This window comes from Maylandia zebra, linkage group LG4 (genome assembly GCF_041146795.1).
Source record: "Maylandia zebra isolate NMK-2024a linkage group LG4, Mzebra_GT3a, whole genome shotgun sequence".
Taxonomy (NCBI): domain Eukaryota; kingdom Metazoa; phylum Chordata; class Actinopteri; order Cichliformes; family Cichlidae; genus Maylandia; species Maylandia zebra.
This window is the reverse complement of record NC_135170.1, coordinates 33,350,018-33,366,694: the sequence shown is the minus strand read 5'-3', so window position 1 is coordinate 33,366,694 and position 16,677 is coordinate 33,350,018. Positions and strand designations below refer to the sequence as shown.

At 39.3% G+C, this 16,677-nt stretch overlaps 2 protein-coding genes across 3 annotated transcripts; both read left to right on the top strand.

Annotated features, from left to right (window-relative positions):
• Positions 1-2,488: 2,488 nt before the first annotated feature.
• Positions 2,489-4,549, top strand: tmem220 (transmembrane protein 220). The gene is made up of 6 exons (XM_004556370.5): positions 2,489-2,668; positions 2,746-2,775; positions 2,872-2,932; positions 3,165-3,288; positions 3,521-3,580; positions 4,219-4,549. The coding sequence occupies exons 1-6, from the start codon at positions 2,567-2,569 to the stop codon at positions 4,349-4,351; spliced, it is 510 nt and encodes a 169-aa protein (XP_004556427.1). The 5' UTR covers positions 2,489-2,566; the 3' UTR covers positions 4,352-4,549.
• A 91-nt stretch (positions 4,550-4,640) lies between these two features.
• On the top strand, positions 4,641-11,127 carry sco1 (synthesis of cytochrome C oxidase 1). 2 transcript variants are annotated; one of them, XM_076883438.1, is made up of 8 exons: positions 4,641-4,993; positions 6,756-6,875; positions 7,207-7,297; positions 7,454-7,651; positions 7,737-7,829; positions 8,896-9,011; positions 9,092-9,258; positions 10,212-11,127. In XM_076883438.1, exons 1-7 carry the CDS (start codon positions 4,844-4,846, stop codon positions 9,224-9,226), a joined length of 903 nt encoding a protein of 300 aa, XP_076739553.1. In that variant the 5' UTR covers positions 4,641-4,843; the 3' UTR covers positions 9,227-9,258; positions 10,212-11,127. The 2 variants fall into 2 exon arrangements, with proteins under 2 accessions (XP_076739553.1, XP_004556428.2); XM_004556371.5 differs by lacking the exon at positions 10,212-11,127 and having other exon boundaries at positions 4,643-4,993; positions 9,092-9,547.
• The last annotated feature ends 5,550 nt before the right edge of the window (positions 11,128-16,677 follow it).

The window sequence follows — 16,677 nt, the reverse complement described above, 5'->3', positions numbered from 1 at the left end:
CATGTAACTTCATTTATTTATTTATTTATTTATTTAGTTATGTCATTTTGGCACCTTTGTCCCTCCATACAAAAGTAGCGGTCGACTCGCGAGCAGCAGACAGAACCGACGTTCAACGGAGTTTGTTTCAAAATAAAATACAGCAGTGCTTGGCTAAAATGTATTAGGAGTCACATCAATGTCCTTAAGAGATATTATAAGCAGGAGATATGACACAGAATCCTGAATTACATTTTATGGAATAAGTGAAATTTAATTGAAATTAAACTGAAATTGAGGTAAATTGACTATATTAGATTAAAAATAAGTATCTAGTGGAGTTTCACCTCATTTTAGCTCACTGCCACATTGATTAAACCTGTTTGTGACTCAGTGTGCTTTCAGTGTACTATCCTGCAGAGTGTGTAAAAGCGTGCCAAGAATCAGCCTTCACAGCTGTACATAAAAACATCCAAATTACCAAAAATTACCAAAAATTCTTATATAGTTCTATATTGTGTATTTTGTTGTACAGTCATTTTATTTTCAACTTTAATTTATATATTTTATCTTATTCTTTCCCAGTTAAATTTACCCTTCATTCTAATTTGTGTTGTACAGTTATTTCATTTTTAACCTTAATTTATATTTTATTCCTTCCTAGTTAAATTTACCCTTTTTAATTTTTCGTATTTATTTCCTGTCTTATTCATAGCCTTTTCCTTTTTTGTTTTCTTTAGGTCACGAGCAGTTGTCCAAGCATTTCACTACATATCGTACTGTGTATGACTGTGTACGTGACAAATAAAAATTTGAATTTGAATTTGAAAAAGCTTTTGAACATGTTGCCCTTCTTCCTGGAATAATCTACAAGCTTCAGGCTGGATACATGTTAAAATAATAGTGTCTAAGGTTGCACTGAAGTTCATCTGAGGTGAAACCTTTTTGCTTTTTGTTTTGAGCTGGATGCTGTGTTCACTCCTTATACTTCTTATAGATCACAGTTAATTTAGATAATTCTCGAAATAAATGCATGGTACATTTAAATTAATATTCAGGGCACACTTGATTGTCACAATATAAGACAAAAAAGTAAAATGTAAAACAGGCAAAAAAATCAGTGAGAAGTGAAAGAGCAGTGACCCATGACCAGCACCTGCTAAACTGTCTTGTGTTGCTGCTTCGCTGCACCTGCTGTCACTTTGATTTGCACCAACGTAATAGATTCCCAATGCTGTGTGCACACGTGTAAATCAAGTTATTATGTATTTTAATGCCATTTTTACCACATACAAGCAATGTCAAAGCTACAGTTAAATTTTATGGGCTTGAAACATCTAAACAAATGAAACTTTACTAGTATAATATAAGAGTCTGAGTCTGCTGATTTAATACAAAAGTGTTAAAGTAGTGTTTACACATTTATATTTAACAAAAGAAGAAGAATGAAACAAAAAAATAAATAAAAATCTAAGCAGCTTTGTTTGCTTTGTTTGCTTTAGTTTAGATTTTCAGACATTTTTCTTTCTTTTCTGGTCTTTGTTCTGACCAGTGACAAGGTTTATACTCATGGTACTTTTATTTTGTAAAGATATCATAAATCTTTGCAGCAACACCTCCGCCCAGCCACCATATTGGTGCGGGGAACTACTGTAATTCCTAGTGCATTATTAAGGCATATAAATATATATCATAACCGGGATCTCCATTATTAAAAGGAAAAATATTTCATGTCAGAAACGTCAGAAACTGGAGACAAATAAATGCAAACCTTCAAGTTTTCATATTAAAACACACACAGAGAGAAAGAGCTTCTGTAAAATGATATTTAACTGCATGCTTTGTGTAAGTAATGTCGAAACATAGCCTGTTCCTTTTTGCGGTTTTATTTTGAACATGTTAAAATAACACAACAACAACAATGACAACAAAGAAAAGACAAAAATACAATAAATCAAACCTAACATGAGGAAAACAAAACAATCCTCATCCTGATAAAGCATTTAAAGGATTTAGATCATATTTCCCTGCTGTGGAGAACTTTATCAGCATCTTCACAGTAGCAGAATATGGAAAATTGTCCCGATTCCATCTTTAACTGGTCTCAGAACCCCGCTGCAAGATGGCGGCGGCAAGGACGCGTCTGATTAATCGGATAAGGCGTGTCTTCTAGCAGACTAACGTCATTGCGGACTTTTGAAATGTGTGCTCGATTTATCGATCAAGGTGTCCAGGAATAAAAGGGTGCCAGGTTTATTTGATGCTTACGTACACGTTTGTTTGTTTTAGAAGATGCTTGCGGGATATGACACATTAAATTAACAACTTTAATTACTTTTTTGTGCAAATTATGGAAAATTAAACAAAATAAAAAGTAAATATATAAATAAAATAAAGAAACAACGCGATAGTGCGTGTCGTTTACACCGCCTGTGATCGATGCATCCGTCAGCAGACGTGATATATATCGAACGAACCCATCACGGTTTTGACCAATTTGACAGCCTTGCGGAACTGCAGGTGCGCCTGCTTTAAAACGTGTGCACGTCCCGTTGGCCCGGGCGGGGAAGTGAAACAATAAGCAGCTATGGGAGAAGTTTGTAAGGAGAGGAAGCCGTGGCTTCGTGTTGTTTGGCAAATCTGCAACGTTTTCATGTGTTTGTTCTTCGCTCTGGCGTCGTACGTCCAGGTGAGAGTTTGATTTTTTGTCTTCTCAGCACTTCTTTGAACTGTGATCAATAACTATGTCCTGACTTCCCGCTGCAGATCAATGATCCAGATGCAGGTTTATGGATGGTAAGATTACACAAGAGTACACTTTTTTTTGGTCCATATTTTTAGACATTTTGATCTTTTTGCACAGTTTATTATAAACACCACCCTCTTTTTCAGGCTGGTTACGGCGTCCCTGCAGTCCTGAGTGCGTGTATTGTTGTGAAGCCTCATGTGACAGGTACAGAATAGAGTTTGGAGTCATTTGCCAGTAGATGCTTCGCATATTAACAATAAAGTCCTCATATTAACGTGCATGAAGCTGGTATCTTACGTTGCTGCTGAACTTTACTCGTGCATTTCCCCAGTGCACGTAGCGCCACCCTGCGGCTGTATCCTGACCGTGCAGCTCGTTGCAGAGTTAGGGTTGTGATTTCAATTGTTTGCCTTCATTATTTTTGTTTCCTTTTCAGAGACTTTGCCCTGGAGGCGTGTTGCTGACCTTCATGTGCTGATTTCCAGTGCGATCAGTGCCATGTTGGGATGGACGCTCTACAAAGAGCAAATCACACAGATCTTCCAGAAGGAGGAGGGCAGGTACGCCACACCTCACCTGATCTGAGAAAAACAAACCGTTTACGCATTTTTAGGCTCTCCATTCAAAAAAATGTGCTGCCTATCAGACGGTATAACTATAATGAAGCTTCACTTCATTAAAGGCATTCTGCTGTATCATTATAGTTTAATTCTGTATGAAACACTAATGTAACATATTTTGCAGATTATTATTTTTATACATGGATATTTGATATAGTTTTTATCCCTTTAGAGAATTTTCAGGTCTCGTTTTGACTGCAATTTGGCTCCTCCTGTGTCGCCACTCTGGAAGGTAACAGATTTAGTTTGAATCTCATTTCCATCTTATACTGAGAACTTTACAAAATATTTTTGTCTTTTGTTGTTTTGTTTTTTCTTAACTTTTTGATTTTATTTATATATTTATTTATATATATATATATATATATATATATATATATATATATATATATATATATATATATATATATATATATATATATATATATATATATATATATATATATATATATATATAAAATTTTTTTTTTTTTTTTAACTTTCAAAAAACGTAACTTTATAGTTTTTTTTTTTCTCTGTGTGTGTCTGTATGTGTATATATAATATAATAATTACTGTGAGATTTTTTTTTTTTAGAAAAACAATTTAATCCTAGTGATTTTTCTGTTCATTTTTCTGTGGTAAACTCAGAGAATATCCAAATGTTACCTCATATTTTTGTGTCAAAAGAATATCCTCTTCATGTTTTTGAAAATTTAATCTCAGCTAATAAATTTAGCATTGTTAATTTTTTTTCTTTTTGTTTGTTGTTTTTGTTGTTCTTTTTTCTGCCTACATTGAGCCTATAACTCAACCATACTTTTTTTTGTCCTTTATATTTCATCTGCTCTCTGTTTTCCTTTCCTCCCCCTCATCTCCTCATTTTGTCAGAGCTCCTGTCGGGATACTCAGAGTCTCCACAGCTGCTGCCATCACAGTCTTCCCATTTGTGGCCTGGCTTTATTACCACATCAACAAGGATCTGAGATCAGACTGGCCTTCACACTGTACGACTGCCATTTAGACATCAGCCTGTTTTGGCTGATGAAACATGATTAAACACAAATCTATGACAGCTAAAATGCACTGATCCGTTTGAGTTTTTATTGAACACTTATGTAAAATAATTAATAAAAATAAAAAAGTTTATTATTTAAACTTTATCTTCTGTTAAATCAAATGTAATTTTCAAGTTAAATAAAATAAAGTGAATTTAAGACCAGTCTAGTCTAAAAGTAAACCTTTTCCATTCTTCGGGTGGCAGCATAGACACGGCCAAAAGAGACAGTAGAAGAAGAAGGTTGTGACGTATTTTCCTGTGTTTAGTAACCGTTCCCCGGCTACGGATCTGAAATCAGCCACTTTAGCGCCTTGTGGGCTATTTAAAACTAGCACCGCTGCAGTATAACTGATCTGAGAACAGAAGCCAGTCCGCAGAGTTCCTGTTCACTTCTCATGCTTTCCCAAAGCTGTAGCGGCTTCCTGCTTGTTGTAGCGGTTCTGTTCAGGTCCAACCATGGCTCTGAGTGTGCTGTATCACAGCCTGGGCTGCCGGCTGCTTCACAGCAGAGTCTTACAGAGTCCGGCGAAGCTCACACTCGGCGCTTTACCGAGGCAGTCGGCCCTGAAACACACGCTGTCCCCGCGGAGAACTCACTGCTACCTGGTAGGTCAAACCTGCCTGTGTCCGCGGAGCTAGCACACTTCATTAAAACATTTAACAGTTAGAGTCATGTGGCAAACAGTCAGATGATCCGGTCTTTCTTTGTAGTTTAACCAGGTTTTGTTTAGTGACAACAATTTCAAATAGTTTTAAAATACTTATTGGCAAATATTTTTGCTGTCTGTATCGCGCGCGCGGGGGGGCGGGCACTCAATAATTTAGAACCATCTCCATTCACACCTGCTTCACCTCCTAACAGCACCACCTTAACCTAGTTTGGAAACTAGATGAGCCACAGACACGGGGCCAAGACCTGGATTAAACCCACTGCTGGACGAAGATCCATTTTCAGTCCCGTCTCAGGGAAACTGGTTGTTCAAGCTGATTTATTATAGAAAGTTCCAACTCCACATATTTTTTTTTTCTTGGACTTTACTAGAGTAGCGTGACATATTTCCCATTTCAAATTAAGCTTTATTTGCCTTATACTGGGCCCTGAAATAAGCAGTTTGAGCTCTAACGAACTTTGAGCCATCCTTTTTCCTGATTGGCTGCCCCTCGTTACATTGCTCTTTGACATAATAAACATGCAAAAGTAGAAAATATGTGAGAAACGTGAGTGTTTGGAGCAGTTCATCTCCACTGTTGCATCATTATGAACATTGGTGCTTGTTGATATTGATGTCACAGCTGTGGGCGATCAGTGTATTTGATGAAATATTAGCTCTTGATTTCCGTGACCTGGGAAACACAACGTGACTGGTGTGATCAGCCCATCAGGAACTTTAAGATTAAACCTTTGTGTCCTTTATCGACCTCGTAGTATTTTTGTGTGTGTGTGTCCGGTGTGAGTTGAATTGTGTGTCATTTGTGTCAAGGTAGGCAACAAGGAGGGAGTCCACAAAAGATGTTTACTTTAATAAAAGATGATTTATTAAACATAAACCAACCAAGACACAAACATCAAGGAGAGTTGATACCTGGTGGAATGGAAGAGACTGAGCAGGTCACCTGGGCCAGCTTTTATAACTTGGAGAGTACAGCTCAGCTGCGTTAGCTGACAATCCTTCCTCATCAACCAGTTATTAATAACAGCAGGCCAGGACGTCTTTGATTACTTTTTATATTGACTGTGTAAATCTGTCTATTCCTAAATGTGACAACCCACCCACTGTCAAACACCACTAAATATAAAAAGTACATACAAATAAGATGGTAATAATAATAAGGTAGCAGCTTTGGTAATGCTAATAGGGGAGTGTAGCTAATTAAGCATTAAGCAGTGTAATGCCTACTGTATGTAAAGCTTACTGTCACAAACCTGGATTTTAGATTGAACCTTCAGGGCAGCAGCAAAATCCAGCGTCTTTCAGCTGAGACAAGAGGAGAAGATGAAAGAGATTCTGTGGAAAGATCACTTTAAAGCAGTAACCTTTGCCTCATTTATGAGCGCTGAGCTGTTAGAGGTCCAAGAGTAGAGATGACTCTCAGTGCAGTTATCATTGCTGCAGACGGGGGCGCTGCTGTTCCTGAAATCAGAGATAAATGCCTTTGTTTTCAAGACTTACAGCAGTGACTTTAAGTAGTTAAGAGGCTGCTTTAACATTACTGCCCATCTTAGCAAAGAGAAATGCATCAGCCGCATTGATGACACCACCCCTGTATCCACTGACCTCATTTGAAACTGTGGCCATATTTAACTGCAGCATTTTTATATTTTACGACTTAAATCAACTCACAGCTTCCTGTGCTTGCTCATTAACAGGTGAATGGGAGTCAGCGGCACACCTGCAGAGCAACGCAATGGCAGAATCAACACAGCTTAAGAACGTTTTCCTCGATGCCTCCTCCACCCTCATCAGGAGATAAGCCAAAGACGTCTGGGGTAAGAGTTAAACGTTTATGTTACAGCTGATCCCCAGCGTGATCAACTCCATTTGTTCTCAATTGAAATTTTCAGACATTAACTAAGTTTTAAAGGTTTCTTTTGTCATATAGGGCAGGGACATGACTGACATTAGGGCCTGTAGCAGCAGTCTGTAGCAGTCTTCTCCCAAACTCAGCTATAACTGATTTATTTAAGGTGACCCAAAGGATATGGAGCTGTTAAAATAAGCTTACCAAGAGTTTATTTGCAGGTAGAGAATGTCAAGACATAAATATCTGTATAACTACACCCGTTCAGTCCTTTTGCTTCCTTTGTGCTCTCTTTAAAGCCTGTGACGTGGAAATCTTTAGCAGTAACGTTTGCCATCGGTGGTGCGCTGCTTGGAGGGATGAAATATTTTAAGAAAGAAAAGGAAGAAAGTAAGTATTTCACTGGTTAATGCGCTCTAAGACTAAACTTCAATGCCTGTATAGAAAGAAACCGCAGACAGACTGTGTATTTTATAGATATAAAGGTTAAATAAAGTGATAGGGGTCCTAAATGCTCCTCCTCTGTGACTGTGTTGCAATTGGCAGTGATTGAAAAAGAGAGGAACAAGTCGATAGGGAAGGCGGCGCTGGGAGGCCCGTTCTCACTCATCGATCACAACAACAAGCCCACCAAGAGCGAGGACTTCCTCGGCCAGTGGATCCTCCTCTACTTCGGGTTCACTCACTGCCCCGACATCTGCCCCGATGAACTGGAGAAGATGATCGAAGTGGTGGATGAAATAGGTATTTAAACCATTTTTTATTTGCAGCGAGAAGTCAAAGTCCTGATTTTACTCAACATCTGGCTTTTTTTGTTGTTGTTTTGCAGACAAAATAAAAACTTTGCCAAACTTGACGCCGATCCTCATCACCATCGACCCCGACAGGGACACACCAGAGGCCTTAGCTACATATGTGAAAGGTAAGAAAGCAACGTGATCAAACTGTGCCTCAGTACACGCACATGACAACATTTTCCACTATGACGTCACGACTCCATCTTAGTTTTCTGTAATTTTTGTAATTCATCTTCTCAGAAGAAAAGCAGAGGTATCAACTGAACCCCTGCTTTTATAGAACTATTAGACTTCTATTAGACAAATAGAATATTTTTCATTTTCATAACACCTTAGTGCTTCTGTGTGTGTATTTATATGTACAAACACTCTTTTGTAGCTAAATACCAAGTCTTATAAACTGATGCTAGAACCTAACAGCATGTCTTTTATCCTGTCTTCCTTCCCTCACCCCAACCAGACTCCTGCCCTCCCTGAGCCTGGTTCTGCCGGAGGTTTCTTCCTGTTAAAAGGAAGTTTTTCCTTCCCACTGTCGCCAAAGTGCTTGCTGATAGGGGGTCATATGATGGTTGGGTTTTTCTCTGTATATATTATCATAGGGTCTACCTTACAATATAAAGCGCCTTGAGGTGGAAGGAAATTCAACACATTTCTGTTCATCCAGTGGTCAAAAATAACAGCAGACAGACACGTGCAGACATTTCTGTCAAGTAACGTAACACAAAACCTTCACTGTACACAGATCGATGTCCCTAAAAAGCACTCTGAGCCAGCATCACCTGATGGTCAGACTGTGAGAGGACAAGAATTGATTCTGTTTGGTCTGTTTTTGCTTTTTAATGATTGAGGAAAATAAGAAATATCGTGACTTATGTGAGCAGTGTTGCAGTGGTTAGCACTGATGCCTGACAGTGAGGTGGTCCTGGGTTCTGTGTGGCCTCGAGCTCCAATGACACTGAATGGGATAGGTGTTGAAAGCAAAAACAATGCAGGTGTGCACAGATTCAGATCAGGGACAAAAAGTTGCAAATAAATAAAGTTTTTGTTTTTGGAGTTGTGGTTGCAGGTCTGCAGGTGAAAGTGGTTTGTGTTGATTAGAGCTTCTTATAAAATCTGATTATTATGCCGTCATTTAGCTGCTTTACTCCTGTGTTTCTAGGTGTTAAACTTTCTTACTGTCTCATCTTTCAGAGTTTTCCCCAAAGCTGATCGGTCTGACGGGAACGACGGCTCAGATCAATGAAGTTTCCAGAGCGTACAGAGTGTACTTCAGTCAGGGGCCAAAGGATGAAGACAACGACTACATCGTGAGTTACCGTCTGCTCTCAATCAGCTCCCAGATCTCGTGATTTCCTTCAGTTACTAAGTTTGTGTCTGTCTTCTGTAGGTCGATCACACAATCATCATGTACCTCGTGGGACCCGACGGAGAGTTCGTGGATTATTTCGGACAGAACAAAAGAAGTGTGGAGATCACCAACTCGATAGCGGCACACATGAGGAGGTTCAAGAAGGGAAAATGAGCAGCAGCCCATTAAAGCGGACTCATCCTCAGGTGTGTCTCTGCATCACTGCCGTCTTATCTGGGCTTTTATTTATTGTGGATACACTACTCCATAAAGATACATATCTGCAGTGACACTCGGTGGTGTGCAGTATGCCTGATATTTGCATCTTACTTTCTATGACTCTGTGATCATTTTGCAAACTGTGGAATAAAAAACAAACAAACCCACACACAGCCAAATGACCTTGATATAGTTTCATTTCAAGCTTGAATGACAAACATTTAGCTTCATGTTTTTAATGTTTGATTTTTAAATTAAAAGTGGATCTATTCTTTTTTTTTCTCTTCATATCAAACATGGCTAAACTTTCAAATAATGTGCCAACATGCATGTGCGTCACACATTAAGGCTTCAGACTCGGAAGACTCTAAATTCTTAGTTTCAGCCTGTCTTCTTTACCACTGTTTTCTCTGTAACATGCCACAGAGCACGTATATCTATAATGTGTTCACCTCGAGTAGCCAATCAGAAGAACTCGGCCTTAAAAGAAGAGTGATGTGGGCTAAAACAGCTTGTTTCAATGAGACGATTGGAGGGACGGCACCAAGACCCAGTATGGGCTAAATAAGGATTGTTATTGAACAGAGAATCATGCAAAGCTGCTCTAATTGGGTACAAGCTGTAGGATCATGAATAGGGATGGGTATCGTTTAGATTTATCCGATACCAGTACCAAACCGGTACTTTTGAAACGGTGCCGGTGCTTAAACTGTGCTCGAACCGGTGCTTAAAGAATGGAGAACGCAAACTTTGTCCGAAAACCTCTCATGTTTAGCCATTTTTTGTAAAAAGATAACAATGTTAGCCTTTTCTGCAGCTATAGGGGATTTAAGGCATCACTCTGGGCTGGAAGCAGTGCTTAAACAATGGAAAAAACACAAACGTTGTCCAAAAACCTCTCATGTTTAACTGTTTCCCACTTTTTCTTTGGTCATTTTAGCCTTTTTGGCCAGGGTGAAGGGAGTATCTGCCATCAAACAAGAGGACAGCCGCATGTAACTACGACAGTGTTCATGATTCATGAATGACACCACAGCAGGCTAAAAAATATTAACTTTGTTCACTTACTTTTAAAAAACATGATGTTTAATGTCTTAAAATATAGAAAAGAAAGAGAATGTGGGTGATTATGGGTTTAATTTTTATAGCTCACTTTGAAACACTTAACATTGAAAAAGAATACTGTAAACAAAGATGTTTAATATGTTTAGAAAAAGCCAGGAGATGAGATTTAAAGCAGGACACAGAAGTTGCTTGTTTGGGAGGGACAGCAGACGGGGAGGATTCGAAGCAGCAGAGGGAGTCTCCAGGTCACACGTGATCAAAATGTGTTGGTGACTCTGTGCCTGCAGTTTTATACAATGCAATTAAAATTAACTTTAGGTAACATTTTTTAAAAAACTGCAAGCAGGTGTTTCTTTAAGTGCAGCTGCAAAAATCTATGATGAGACCGGCTCCCATAAGAACCACCCCAGGAAAAGAAGAGCAGCAGTTTCCGCTGCAGCAGAAGATCAGCTTCCAAAAGCACAGCAGGTACCAGTACCTCGGGTCAGAGCTCACCTCAGTGCTTTTTGCAGTTCAATCTGTAGACACATCACAAGGTCTGGACATGTGGAAATGCTGCAAAGAAATTAATGAGGGATCATTAAACTGGTAAAAACTGCTGAGATAAAGAAACAAAATGATGTGTCTAACAGATGTTAGACTCGTGGAAACCTGGACTTTGGTCTGATGTCAGATCAGCTGTTTTAATTAGATGCTGAGAAGGTGAACAGATGGTGTCTGCATTAATCGTTACCATCATAAAGCATGGAGGAGACACTGGTGTAGGGATGAATTATCTACTGAAACTGTTGGACATCTTTTCAGAATTTGAAATCACCATGGCTACCACAACATCCTGCGGCGACGTCCCATCCCAGCTTAGCGGGATCAGTTTTTTAAGAAGGAGGAAGGAGCTAAAATACCCCCAGGCTCTGTGAGGAGCTCACTGAGCAATGGCCTCAGCAATCACATGACCTAAATCCAGGTGAGATGGTTTAGGTGTGAATTACAAGCAGCCGCGAGGAGTGTGCGAAGGGAGTATGAAAGCACAGGTGTCTGTGATGTTTTATAGCTTGGGAGACTTTAGTAACATTCTACACTGTAAAGAAAATGAGTGAATAAAGGTGGCAGATAGACAGAGACGGAGAAGGACAAACTCTTGACCTTTCATTCTGGAGGCAGCTGCTCAGACTATTGAGCCTCGAGTATTTGGACTGATTAATAAGGTGACAGGAAGAAACTGTGTGGATGGAAACTGTTTTCATAGGCTGGCAAGACGTCTAATTCACCAAACGCCAGCAGCAGGAGTAACTTTTCCACTACAGATGAATGATCAAATACCAGAATTTCAGATTAAACCATGTAATCTATCTTTCAAGTAATCTATTATTTGGTGATTATTTTCTAAGGCAGGGAAATAGTGTTTGAAGGAAAAATCAATGGGTTAAATCAATGGGTAGGAGAGCAGTGTATAGACTGGTGTGTTCTACTGTAGCAGGAGCTGGATGTATTGTGTTGACAAAACTTTATCAAATCTCCTTTTTGTAGATATTGTATTACCTGGTCTTTCCAATATTCTTTCTCCTAAATTGCTACACTTTTGTCTCTCTTTGCCGTCACTGATGTATGATGTTTTGAGAGAGGTTTAACATATCAAAAATATTTAGTCTTTGTCAATTTGTGGGGCTTTATGCCCAAAAATCATAGCTATCTGTATCAGTCTGTGACATATTCCTTCCTGATAGACTCATCTGATCATCTGCTGATGAAAATTGAATTCAAAACACTTTCGCCTCATTGTCAGCGAGTCCATGAAGACTGAGCTCAGCCATAATGGATAAGTGTTTTTAGACAGCCCTTATCCACAGGCTGATTGTATCATTAAAAACTCACCGTTCACCATTTGCTGGATAATTTCCACCGTCCTTTCCTTTGGAAGAAAATCTCAACCATTATGTAATCATGTCTAACAGACAACAAAGAGGGACTGCGATCTTACCACCAGCCAGTATTGATTTATTAATATCCCTTCCGCCTGTGCACCTGTTGTAGTTCCTCCTTTGGAAATCAGATTAGAAAAGCAAACACAGCAGCCGCTTGGCCCTCCGAGGCCAGACACCACCCTCATTCCTGGAGGAGAGGGGGCTCTCAGCGCTGACTGCTCTGTGAACCATCCACAGGGGAACACATTGATTTCTGGATTAAAAGGCTCTTACATAGAATATATATATATATATATATATATATATATATATATATATATATATATATATATACACACATAGCATCAGCTTCTCTTTTGTGTTTTTATTCATGATATTATTTTGGTCAGCTGATTTGATTTTGTGCTTTAAACTATACAAACTATACAAAAATTACATTGTTACACAAGTGAAACCTCATGTTAGACCTCTTTAATATGTACCAGACTGAGGAGGAGGATTATCAACACTAGGGGGCAGATCACAGTACTTTTCTGTTTTTCTTTTTGTTTTGGGGGGGTTTTCTCCACAATCAAAAAGTTATCAACAGTTTGTAAATGATCATATCTTGCATAACTGTGACACAAAGTTTTTGAGGTTTGGTTTGGGCTTCTTGAAGAACATTAGGGATGCAATATATCAGGAAGTAATATTTTCCTTTTTGTTGCTTTTTGTTTGATTTTATTGTTTCTTTTGAATTTACTCACATATTTCGCACTGATTTATTGTCACAACAGTGCTTCACTCTGTTGTACATCTGTTGGCAGAAGTGTCGTGTAATAATAAAAATAAAGAAATATAATAAAAAATCTGCTTCTGTGCTTTCTTTTTACTTTCTTTTTAATTCTAACCGAAGAGCAGTGAAAGCTAAAACTAAGCTTCATTCAGACTGACAGCACGGTTGATCTGCGATGCTGTCAGGCTCCATCAACACCTTCCACTATCGCTCATTGTGTGCAGATCAATCGTGTTGTCAATCTAAATGCAGTGGGGTGCTTTCTTTCTTTGCAGCAGCAGCTTTGGCTCAGAAATGACACAAATCTGTGCTGGGCTTAATCCTAGCCCAACAAAGCTGACTATGAGCTCAACAGAAAGCTTCTTGCACATGTTTGTGGCAACATGATTAGATTTTTAAAGCATTTATTGGAAGTGTGCTTTGCAGTAGTTGTACTTTGATGTGGATCCTTTTCTTTCCCATTGACCTCCTCACCTTGTGCGCTCATCGTTAGATCTGTTTTCCGTCGGGTCAAAGCTTCGGTCTTTGCACCGCACAAGCAGCTGATGGGGATTTTCTCCCTGCTTCTTCTTTTTCATCCCGCAACCCTTAAATTCATATCTCATGGCCTTTTCACAGTCAGACTTCAACATGCACATTTGCTGCCGTGTTGAGACATGACAGAGGGGTCGGGGTAAATGGTAAATGGCCTGTATTTGTATAGCGCTTTTCTAGTCCCTAAGGACCCCAAAGCACTTTACACAACCTGTCATCCACCCATTCACACACACATTCACACACTGGTGATGGCAAGCTACAATGTAGCCACAGCCACCCTGGGGCGCACTGACAGAGGCGAGGCTGCCGGACACTGGCGCCACCGGGCCCTCTGACCACCACCAGTAGGCAACGGTTGAAGTGTCTTGCCCAAGGACACAACGACCAAGACTGTCCAAGCCGGGGCTCGAACCGGCAACCTTCCGATTACAAGGCGAACTCCCAACTCTTGAGCCACGATCGCCCCATAGTGTAAGTCCCTTTGCCTGTTAGGCCCACGCTTGTCTTCCCAAAACCAATTATAATCACAGCTGTTGCCAGACCTTCAAGTGACATTAGGAGGCTATTAAATCAGCGCCAATTAGACTGTCTGTGATGCACTCCCAGACAAAATGCCCATATCACACGGATATTCTTTCTCAGTATTACCATATCATTTCCTCTGCTGTGAGAAGGAGTAATTATAAAAAGTCAAAGTTCAATCCATCAGGCGGAATTTACCCTCAAATGGAATGCAAGAGTTGAGAGGGCCATTTGTTTATGAAGCATATGTTACAGTTTGCTGTTGTCATAATGCTTAAAATGCATGTTTATTACAAGAGGAAACTAGCAAGTACATCACTATTATTTGTCTGTAAATGCATTATTAATCCATGAAATTACAGTGAACATTCTTTTATCATTTCTAAGGTGGCTTAATCAAATATTGACCCACAGTCTGAAGTTAAAAAATGTCCCAGTTTTATTTGTATGAAATTGTGGGCTGTAGTTCTGTTTTGGAGCCTCAGATTTGCATTTTTCCATCTCCATCTTGTTTTCTTGAAACTGGACATGATATGATGAAAGTGAATCTGATTAAAAATACAAGAAACACCTCATGCTCATCAGCTAATGACTTCTGATTGACCTATTGTTAGCTAACTAGCATATCCTGATTTATCCCGCTTTCTGACATAATAATAACAACTGTAATTTACTAAATGACTTTCATATTAAATTTAGCATCAGCTCCATGGTATCATCACATTCACTTTAAATGTGAAAGCTACCTGGAGCCAGCATCAGGGGCTCACAGGCCTGTCTATTCCTAGTGCCAGTCCTGAGCCCTGATAAACGGAGGGCTGTGTGAGGAAGGGCATTCTCCATGAAACTGGTGCCAAATCAAACATGCAGATCCAGCCCCTGGGAAATAAGGGAGCAGCTGAAAGTACCATCTTCATATTGTATTCATTATGACTTTAAACAAGTGAGTGGGCCCATAAACTTTGGGGGGGAAGTGTTGACTGAGATCTTAAAGCAGTTGACTATTACACAGGCAGAGGAGCCTCCTCTTGCTGATCATTAAAAAAAAAAAAGCAGGTTTAAGGCACTTCTGCTTTGACTTCACTTTGCAGACCAAGAAGGTATGTCCAGAAAGTTTATCATGAAAAATAAAATTCCAAAAGTATAAGAGAGAAGGCAGTAGCAATCAAACAACATACACACCTAATGAACAAGCACTTGGCGACAGTGGGAAGAAAAAACTCCCTTTTAACAGGAAGAAACCTCCAGCAGAAACAGTAGGGGGGTGACAGAGACAAGACAAAACACATACTCTGGAGCAGAGCCAGAGATGAATAATAACTAATCATTAAATGCAGAGTTGTGTGTAAACAGTTAAAAAGGTGAGTGAAGATGAAACACATATCCAGCCCTAACTACATGTTTTATCCAAAAGCAAAGTTTTAAGCCTAATCTTAAAAGTAGAGAGAGTGTCTGTCTCCTGAATGGAAACTGGGAACGAAAACGACTCCAAGAGTCCTCACAGTGTTACTGGAGGCCAAGGCAATGCCATTCAGACTATTATTCTGGTCGGACACCATGTTATTAATATTTTTAGTGGTAAATACAATAACCTCAGTTTTATCTGACTTTAGAAGCAGGTCTTTACGTGTTAAAGGCATTCCTGCAGTCAAGCTAATTGGTATGTGCCATCTGGCTTCAGAGGTAGATAGAGTTGGGTGTCATCTGCATAGCAGTGAACAACTATGCTGTCTTCTAATGCTACTGCCTAATGGCATGCATGTATAATGTAAACAGAATTGGTCCTAGAACAGGACCGTGTGGAACTCCATAATTTAGTGTAGTGTGTGAAGAAGATTCCCCATTTACATGATTAAATTGGATCTATTAGGTAGATATGACTCAAAACACTGCAGAGCAGTAATACATGCTCTAATCTCTGTAATAAAATATTATGGCCAAAAGTATTGAACACTGAGATCTAGCAGGAGAAGCACAGAGATGAGTCTACTTTGTTACTTCACTAATGCTGTTTCTGAACTTTGATGAATTCTGAAACCCGACTGAAACTCTTCAAATCAGAATTAGTTGTCAGTTAAACATTTCTCAGTAAATTAGCCGAGCTTCTGTCCTGCTTCAACACACGATCTAACTAAAGTTATGTTTACAGCATTTATTTGACTCTTTAAGTTAAATTTATTGAGATCATAATCCAAGTTTCTCAAAGTTAAAATTGTAAGACTCAAGCAAATTAAGGAAATCTCAACATTATCCTGACTTTTCTGTGGGGAAGTCTGAATAGCACTGGATCCAAAGATAAAACAGTCAGCTAAGCTTCCAGTAAGTCCTGCCTTAACACTGCAGTCACATCCTATAAACGCAAACACACATATCTGCACTATATTATCTTTGGGGATGGAGACACATTAATAGAAACTTGCTCAAAGGATTTTAAATGGATTTATGGTAAATCATGTTAGCCAGGACGATGCGCTAATGTTGCCCACCTATCCCAGCTGCCCCAATAGAGTGGTGTGTGTGACAGGCTCTGCTCTCCAGAGTTTTAGCGAAGCCCCAACAGAGCTAATCTTCCCTGATCCCAGAAA